The sequence below is a fragment of the Uranotaenia lowii genome, chromosome 2 (assembly GCF_029784155.1).
Source record: "Uranotaenia lowii strain MFRU-FL chromosome 2, ASM2978415v1, whole genome shotgun sequence".
NCBI lineage: Eukaryota > Metazoa > Arthropoda > Insecta > Diptera > Culicidae > Uranotaenia > Uranotaenia lowii.
Genome location: NC_073692.1, coordinates 236,290,225 through 236,300,355, shown reverse-complemented (window position 1 = coordinate 236,300,355; position 10,131 = coordinate 236,290,225). Strand labels below are relative to the sequence as shown.

The following is a 10,131-nucleotide window of genomic DNA, read 5'->3' as shown; positions in this document are numbered from 1 at the left end:
AAGCGACTACACAGATGATAAGAGGTTTCCGATAACTCATGAGACTTTCCAAGTGTTGTTTCAGTATCAAAATGTAGTTTCTCGCACTTACAATGGTTGTTAGGAATAGGAATACCAGATTTATAGTTTTAGGATTTTCGCTCTTGTTTGGAATTTGTTTATATGTAATTTCACCTTTAATTGGCGTGCCAGTTTATTTCAACATTTAAATTTCTTGCAGTTAAATCATCGACATCGACAGAATCGGACCGAGCATCAGTACAATGTGATAGTGTGGTGGAGTCCCTACAGGAAGCACATCGATTATCACCGGAAATGTGATCTGGCAGAGTGTCGCTTTACGAGTGATCGGAGTGTTCAAAGTGATCCACATTTTACGGTACGGATATTTTCAAATTGATTCGATTAGCGGTTTTAGTTTAAAATCAAAGGATTTTGAATTGGAATTCGTTCATTTGAAAAGGTGCCATGCGCTATCCTGATTAGGCACTCCTTAAAATCAAAAAGGATTAGTTGAAAAATTCAACGCAAGTCATTGGCAGAAAAATTATCCAGGATCTCCATCGGAGATCGCAAATTATGGTTCAAAAGACGTCTCTGTTTATGAAGTCACATGCAGGAACATGAGGTGACTCAATTTTGCGTTGCCTGATAAACTAGAACATGTAAAAATATTTCCTAAATTATGGTGTATGATTTTATTCATCTAAAATTAGCATCGCTAATTTTTGTACTGTTCGAAAGCTGGCACTTTCCTCTTTCATTTGAGCCCAACTTCAAAATAATCCATCGGGGGATCTAGTATACAATTTATTTTTTTGAAGATTTTTTAACCTTTTTAATGTTTTTTCAAAGAAAAAATCATACTAATTACTGTGAAAACGCTTGTCTTACCTTTAGCGTTGATCCAACTTCATATGTTAATAACATGATCTTATAGTGGTCTTGCATCAATGCTTGAGTCATTATGGTAGGGTCTAACGGGTAAAAAAAACACCATTTTCTCGATTTTTTTCTAGAGCTATCGTTCAAACAAATGTATTTAAATTTTTTGCATTATACAAAGCATTGTTAAATGAACATTTAGTAATTTTTTCGTAGAAAAATATTGAAAAATGAGCTGGTGACGGAGCACTTTCGAGGATGCCTTTCAGAAAACAGGATTTGCGGTGGACACTGTATCTCAGCACAGAATCATCTGAAGTCAAAAAATCAGAGCAAAATATTTTTAATAGATGTTTTTCTGGACCCCAACGTTTTTATTTAACTAAAAAAAAATTTATGAAATTTTTGTGGCTGTTTGAAGTAAAAACTACGATTTTTCACGAAAAAATCCGCCATTTTTTATCTGCAAAATCTCCTCAAAGTAAAAAAAAAGAAAAACGTTGGGGTCTGGTATTTTATATGTAGAAAATATGTTCCAAATTTGAAAAGAATCGGATAAGTAGTTTTCAAATGACTATGTCCACGGACTTTAAAAATGTGCTTTCGAGAAAAACGCGTTCGAAGTTTCTGCTCTTGCTTTCTTGCAGTATTACCTCTGTGGTATTAGATAGGAGGAGATAAAGGCCTATAATTTCTACAGTTTTGCTTCAATTGACACTACATTCTTGAAATGTTTTACAATAAGAAAATAAAAAAAAATCGATTTTTTTGAAAGTGTTAAACCCGATTATTTAGATTTTTTATATTGTTTCGATCTAAATGCCCCTCATGTTTTTAAGTCAATTATTTTCAACTAGATGAGTAACGCATAACATATTTTTTAATAATAATTAGTCTCTCGGGTACTTAGGATTCAATTATCGCTAAACTAATGTTGCGCAATCTGGCGGTATTATCCGGGTTCGGATATTTGATACAAAGCATCGTTGATATAAGTCGCGAATGACATAAAGATGTTAAAACGACTATAATCGAAACAAAACCAATCTTAACAGAAATATTAAACAAAACCAACAAGGTTCTCATGTGACAAAAATATTATAATTTTTGAGAACCGGAAAATAAGCTCTTATGAGAGCTAAATCATCTTAATCTATAAGATACACACGCAACATGATGCACACATTGTTCCTCAATTTTCACCATCATTAAATTATCGATTTTTCACTATAATCAATTTTAAAACGCGTTTTTACTTTAACTTGTTGACTCGGGGCGTATATAGCACAATTGATCGGGGCACGATGAGCATTTTTTACCGTTGAATCTAGCTGCAAATTGAACTCGATAAAGTCAGCTGAATTATAGAGCCACAGCTTGACTTTTTACATCTGATGGTTTAGCCTTTTGGTAAGGTGTCGGAGAGGTAATCAAAAGACTCGAGTTCGACTCCTGGTCGAGGTGATTTTTTTTTCATTTACCATTCATGATCGATTATTTTGATTGTTGCATTATACGGATAGTAGCATCATCCGCCAAACAAAGCACCAGAAACATAATGTATAAATGTGTGAAATAACAGAAAAATGTATGTCTGTTTTTAGAATACAAACAATTCAAACAAACAAATATACATTTTTCTATTATTGCTTTGTTTGTCGACTCACTTAGTACAAAATGCATCGATCATGAATGGTAAATCAAAAAAATAATCTCGACTAGGAATCGAACTCGAGTCCACTGATTACCTCTCCGACACCTCACCAATAGGCCAAATCATCAGAGGAAACAAGTCAAGCTGTAGCTATATAATTCAGCTGACTTCATCGAGTTGCATTCGCTGCTACATTCTACGGCAGAAAATGCTCATCGTACCTCGATTTATGGTGCTTATACTGCCCCAGTGGGGGTTCTCATTATGCCCCTATAGTGACTGATTTTCAGCTTTTGAGCAAATAGTACTTTAAAAGAACGATGATCTTTAACCTCAAGCATGCTATACTTTCTACCGCACGTATAAAATAAAGCAAATCTGAACAGAATCCAAACATTATTCTTAAACAAACAGGAGAAAAGTGACAGAAAATCACTTTAAATTTCATCAGCAGCGATCAAATCGTATAGAAGAATTAAAAAAATATATGATGTTCATTTTTCAACTTTACCCTGAAAAAATTCTGAACACAATAAATTAAAATTTTCATAGAAAAATGTGAGTTTTTTAAATATAATTCAGCAAATAATGTGATCCGAAAAGTTTTGAACAGTATCTAGGCATCCAGGACAGATTTAACTTATCTCGAATTCTTTATTGAATTCATCTCCAAGCTCGAATTTATCTAAGAAAATTTGGTATAAACGATTGATAACTAGCACGATCTACAGTAAAAGATATACCTAAAATGTTTTACTGAAAACATGATTTTTTGATAATTGGGTAGTTTTTCCAACATTATTCACTTTCGGGTATTTTATAAAAAAAAATGACAAGGCTGTTATTGTATGAATTTAAAAATAAATATACGAACTATTCGGCCTATTGCCGAATACTTAGCTCAACTATTCGGTGAGCCGAATATTCGTCTTAACGGATTTTTGTGGTATTCGTCCGACCGAATATTCGGTACAACTCTAATCCCAGAAAAAAAAGCATTTATATAAATAAAAAAAACTAAAAAAAAGCATTTATCTCGAGAAAACCCTGAACACTGGATAGTCAGGATTTCACAGTACATATATAATTTTAATGTTAAAATAGCTTATGTCACCTTACTTGTATCATTTGTTCTTCTTTTAATTCTAGGGTTATCTTTTCTATGGCAGGGAAACGTCCCTCAAGGATTTACCAGTCCGGAAACCACGGGACCTGTGGGCCATCTACCATGAGGGATCGCCCAAAGAAACGCCCTACCTTCTGGAGGCAATCGATTTGTTCAATTTCAGTGCTACGATCAGTCGTCACAGTGACGTTCCGTTGACGTTGCAATCTTTCACCAGCCTAGAAGAGCTTATCGACTATCATGCGATGTACTCCTTCGAAGAAAAGGTACAGTTCCAACGGAAACTTAAAATGGCCCCGGTTCTGTACCTTCAGTCTCGCTGCGACACCTTGACAGGTCGTGAGCTATACGTGAAGGAACTGGCCAAACATATCAGCATAGATTCCTACGGAAGCTGTCTGCACAATAAATCTCTACCAGATGGCATTCTGATAGAGCCGAAAACCGCTTTGGATATTAAAAACTATTTCGACTTTGTTTCCATGTATAAGTTTGTGATCGTCTACCAGGACATGGTATGCGAGGACTACATTATTGATAAGTTTTGGAAGGCACTTTCGTTGGGAATAGTTCCAATTTATTTCGGAGCTCCCAATATAAGAGTAAGTAAATCAGAACCTATCAACAAATTAATAAATTATTCTAAATGTTCTAAATGTTTCAATCCTCACAGAAATACCTTCCAAATCCGGATTCAGCCATACTAATCGACGATTTTAAAAGTCCCGCCGAAATGGCAAAATTTATCATAAAAATCGCCAACGATAAGGATTTGTACAATAGCTTTCTTTCCCACAAAATTCTCAACATGTTACCAATTTCGAATCAACTGTTGGTAGAAACCGTTTTCAAAGATGACATCTACTTTGTGCGGAACCGAAGAACCCGAACCATTGCCGAGTTTGAGTGCCACGTGTGCGCGGAAGCTGCCATCGGCCGAAAATGGCCTCAAGTCCCAGAAAATTCTTCTATTAGCCGGTACAGATGTACGCTGCCTTCCTTTCCACCGGGCAATGTGACTTCGAAGGCCCTGCCAAGGATGGATAAATTTCTCGAGCGAACGCACATGGAAGCGAATTTCGTTCGGCAATTGATCAACTAAGCTGTAGATGTCCATAGTGGATTTTTCTGGTGGTTCGATTTCAATGTCAGTAATTTGAAATATTAGTGATTCAAAGAAATGCCAAATATTATTTAAACAACTAAAAAAATAAATATTTAATATTTTTAAATGAATTTTGAAATTTTATACTAAGTATTCGTGAATTGCACTTCCAATCATTGATTTATATTTATTAAAGATCATTTTAGATTTTCTGTGTATCCAGATAAGCTTTCAAACGGCTCTTAAATGAAAATAGCTCCCTATAATGTTAAATTTTGAATTGCTATAGATTGGGGTGATATGAAAAACGTTATTAACTATCAACCAGTTCGGAAGAAAATACTTTACAGTTTGTTCGGTGAAAACCACCGATTGTTCAGTATCAAAAGTTTGTCAAAAGTAATAGAAATTTTCGAGGTTTTCCGACTATCTGGTATAGAAGTCAGACACAGATTTTAGATTAGGAAATAAACAGAAGAATATTAGATCAACATATCTAGTCAGTGCTGTTTGAGGGAAATCCGCTTTTGGCACTTGGCATGATTTTTTTTTATTGTTTTAATTTAAAAAAATAAATAAATATTCATAAAAGATTTTTAACAGTTCTGTTAAAATATATTGAACTTAATACTCGTGCGTACAGAAATTCTAATGTTCATGGTTTTTGTTTCTAATTCACCTGGAAAATTCAACAAATTGAAGTTATTAGCAAAGCTATAAATTATAAGATATTGAAATAACCAGTCTGTATGATACTGAGTTATCGAAGACCGTGAACAATAAAAAATAAATAAATAAGAGACAGGTTGTGAATGTCCATATCAGGTAGATAAAATGCCTCTATAAAAAAATATATTGGCCATAAAAGCTTTTGACTTTTCATCATTGAAACATTAAATCTACGCTCTAATTACAACCTTACAGTGAAAATAGAAGAGCTAAATACTAATCTGAGAAAAATATGGTACGAGCAAATTATTACTGTGAAATATGGCAATATGGCATCACTAATTATGTTTTATGCAAAAGAACTAGTGATATCTAAAATTTCGCCAAAATTTTAGCTTTGACGTCTGCTTAGCACAAATTTCTACCATTTTCAATTAAATTTCTAAAATTCTAAAATATTGCAAGTGGAACTGAATTATAGCTAACAACATAAATATGCGCATTAGCCCGCCGGTTTTGGAAATCGGCTATTCTGACTTCTTTTTTTTATTTAATTAGGCCGGAACAAATTTCAATTTCTTGTCTTGTCAACCACCCCCCCTCCCCTCCCCTTCGAAATTTCCAAAAACACGAAGGGGGGAACAAATAAAGTTTGAAGTTTTTTACGGAAATTTCGAAAAATTTATCTGATTTCCGAAAGATTACAAGAGCAAAAAACAAATTGTGAAATATGGGAGTTTTATCACGTTTCGTATCCTTGATTTCATTGAATTTTTAGATAAAAAAAATTACTTGATTCATAGGTTTTGTGCAATAATATTGTATGCAACTTTGTTACATACAAGCTTTCGTGCAATTTATTCCAATTTATTAGTTTTTGGCATTATTTCATTTTTTTTTAAGATTTCAGTTTCAGATTTGAGATTCAAATTTTAAATTTAATTAGGCTTGTGTGTTCAAAGACTCAAAATGCTTTTTGAGTTTATGCCGAAATGCTTCGGGATGATTTGGGCTAGTTATTTCATTAGATATTTTACAGTCTTTAGCCATATGTCAGTTAACTGCGGTGACCACAGAAAATTATCACTTTACCACTTTATTGGACTTGCGAACAAAAACGCGACTAATGCTGCCAAATTTATTCCACAGAGCCATGTACGTGGAAATGGATGTATAAAAAAAATATAATGATCGAGTTTTGAAAACCGACCATATACATTTTGTATAAATATTGGCCCATAAAACTGACCTGTGCAAAATTTCAGCTCAATCGGGCTCGATTTACGGTTGCCTTAAAAGCGCTCAGAGTTTCGAATTTTAACCCTAAAAATCACCAAAAGATAGGCCAAAGAAAATTGGGAAAATGCAAATTTTAAATTCTGATGCCAATTGACTTAGAAATGCATGAAACGTCGAGATCTGATGCTATCATGAAAAAATGCTTTGGTCAAAAATAAACTATGAAAATCACTTTTATTGAGTCGTATTTTATATTGACTTTGTATGGCATCACCCCCGTATCGAAAGGTAATTTATTCTACTGAATGACTGTACAATCAAATAAATCATCATTTCATGTCAAATCATACTTGATTCCAAAATTTGCATGAACATTGTTTGTATTGTATCGAATTATATGTCAGTTTTTTATGGAAGTCCCCTGGCTGGCGAATGGTGTGCAACTCAAGACCCTATATATTTATATTTGCCGCTGGTAGTATTCGTGATAGAATGCGGATTGTTTCACTAACACTTTTCAGTTTTGGGACAATCAACCTCAAAAACGACCAAGTATGTCGACCGGCTGCCCGTTTTTGTACCGAGAGTTTTTGAGGTTAATGGTCCCGTCTCATCTGTACACGCTCAGCATGTCAAGTAGAAATGTCAAAAACAACTCTATACCCATCCTTCGGGAAGTGGTCAAATCACCTCTTATCTTACAACTCTAATTCTCAACCTCCCCGTGGTGCTGGCTGTGCTTTGGTCGCATGAGAACTGAGATAGGCCGATGACATAGTGAGTGCGATGCGATGCGAAACGACGAATGCGATTCAATGCGGCGAACCACATTTGATGAAAATATATGTGAATCGCTTAAACCTGACATACTCAACGCGGCGAAGCAGATGTCAATTTGTTCCGCCGCTCGAGTTCGCATTGGCCGCGCATCGCATCGCTCTTACTATGTCATCGGCCATAGGGGGCTACGCGTACACGTATGTTCTACAAATCAGGGGCAGCATGCGACGCATCGACGCACCGACGCAGCAACGACCTGATGGTGTTCGGGACCCAAAACAGCAACATCACGACGGTCCTCCTGCAAGATAGTGGGGTGAATAAGCTGCTGGCAATGCAAGCCAATGCATTGAAATGCTGTAAAAAAATACCAGCAACGAAAAATGAACAAGAAATATCGGATGGAAGCCGGCAAAGACTCACGCGACGAAAAGGGACCAGCGATTGGAAACTTGTAACATAGAACTGCCGATCTCTAAATTTCTTAGGCCACGTGCTTTCCAACGAATTGAAGAGCCACAAGTTCAACAGCGAGCGCTTCAGTTGGTATTATGGAAGGCCTCCTTGGTACGAACGTTTCGAGATGGTCATACCATCTACCAGAGCTGCGGCAACACACACGAGCTCGGAAAAACTTCTATAGTGCTGAAAAAAATGCATAAGCGTGTGATCGGGTGGTGGCCGAACTGCACGAAGCCCCTCTCGAGGATTGTTGGGATACCATCAAGACAGCTCAACAGCGTTGCGTAGAACGTCATCGGGCATGTGGAACGAACTCGACGGAACGACTGGTTCGACGAGGAGTGTAGCAAGGTGATGGACGAAGAGAACGATCCCCAAGGATGAGTTAAGTTAAGGAAGCCATTCACCAGCTGATTAGCAACAAGTCGGCTGGTAAGGATGGCATCGTAGCTGAACTAATCAAAATGGAATCGGACATGTAAGCCGCATGCCTACACCAGTTGATGATCCGGATCTGGGACACAGAACATCTACCAGAGGAGTGGATGGAGGAGGTAATACGACCTATCAACAAGAAGGGCGACAAATTAGACTGTGAGAACTACCGATCACTGTCCTCAATGCCGCCTACAAAGTGATGTCCCGAATCATACTCCGCCGCCTAACGCCACAATCAAACAGATTCGTGGAAAGTCATCAGGACGGCTTCGTGAAGAGACGGTCTACGAGAGCAGATCTTCACATTACGACAAAACTTCCAAAAATTGCCGTGAACACCTATCCCTGCTGAAATGCTGAAATCCGACCCTGCCTTGTCAGCACAACTGTTGCACCGTCTTTTCGTTGACATTTGGGATACTGCAACATTCCCGACCGACTGGATGCAGGGTATCCTCGTAAAGGTCCCGAAGAAAGGAGACCTGACAGAGTGCGGAAACTGGTGAGGCATCTGTACAATCCTCAAAGTACTCTGCAAAGTGATCCTGAACAAGATCCAGGAGAAAATTGACGCTACACTCCGACGGCAACAAGCTGGATTCCGATCCGGACGATCACAACGCTACGAATCATACTGGAACAAATCAACGAATTCCAGGACTCTCTTCTGTTGGTGTTCGTCGATTTTGAAAAAGCATTTGACAGACTGAACCACGAAAACATCTGGGCTGGTCTTAGACGACGAGGAGTCCCAGAGAGACTAGTCCATCTCATCGAAGCACAGTACTAGGCATTTTCGTGTGAGGTCTTGCACGACGCGGACGGTGTCTTGTCCGATCAAATCCCGGTAACTGCTGGAGTGAGACAAGGATGTATTTTATCACCGTTGCTTTTTCTCATCATAATGGATGAGACCTTGACTGGATCGATTGACCAAACCGAGGTTCGCCGTGGAATTCTTCGACAATGGAGCAGCTAAACGACCTTGACCTGGCAGACGATATTGTTTTGCTCGCCCAGAGACAACAAGACATGCTGAGCAAACTCGAAGATCTAACAGAAAGCTCCAAGGCAGCAGGTCTCAAAATCAATGTCGAAAAGACCAAGTCGATGGGAATCAACACAGTGAATCCTTCCAATTTCGTGGTAGCTGGGCAACAAGTGTAAGACTGGGTGTTAGCTAATCAGTAGAAATGCAGTGAACCCCTATCAATCCCTAAGGTCGGTACGCTTACCACTCTATATGCTATGTTGCAGGGGAGTTCAGGAGGACTAAGGTAAAACTCCTCAGTTACAATAATGGTACCGTTTATTTAAAGTTGCAGTTTATTCACCCAACACTTTCTTAATTTATCTAACCTGGCTATTTAGTTGCGGCTACTTCCTCTTCTCCTGTGCGTCGAGCTCGGGTTCCTAGTCGATAACTTGAAGATCGGCAGGGTCGTGACGCTTGCACCCGATCCCACCTTGGGTGCTGGACCGGGCACGGCTGGTCCTCAGACGGCAAGCGGCTTGATTAGAACGTACCTGGCCCCACCTTGGGTGCTGAACCAGGTACTGAGGTAAGTAACACCGACTATTGGCGGTCGATGTTGTCGAGTCAAACTATGCGGTGACGTGGGGTTGATTTCACACCGGTAAAAGCGAGTGGCTTTCTTAACCCAAAACAGCAGGGTCCTGTGGTATTCAGGGACAAATTAGGGGCCGGTTATGGACAACGGCGAAACGGCGGAAGGTTAGTTACCCAGCAAACATTTTTGTAAGTATATTTCT

At 38.1% G+C, this 10,131-nt stretch overlaps 1 protein-coding gene across 1 annotated transcript; it reads left to right on the top strand.

The window, feature by feature from the left end:
• Positions 1 to 4,897, top strand: LOC129744403 (alpha-(1,3)-fucosyltransferase 10). The gene is made up of 4 exons (XM_055736909.1): positions 1 to 164; positions 221 to 379; positions 3,689 to 4,267; positions 4,339 to 4,897. The coding sequence occupies exons 1-4, from the start codon at positions 93 to 95 to the stop codon at positions 4,765 to 4,767; spliced, it is 1,239 nt and encodes a 412-aa protein (XP_055592884.1). The 5' UTR covers positions 1 to 92; the 3' UTR covers positions 4,768 to 4,897.
• Positions 4,898 to 10,131: the final 5,234 nt, after the last annotated feature.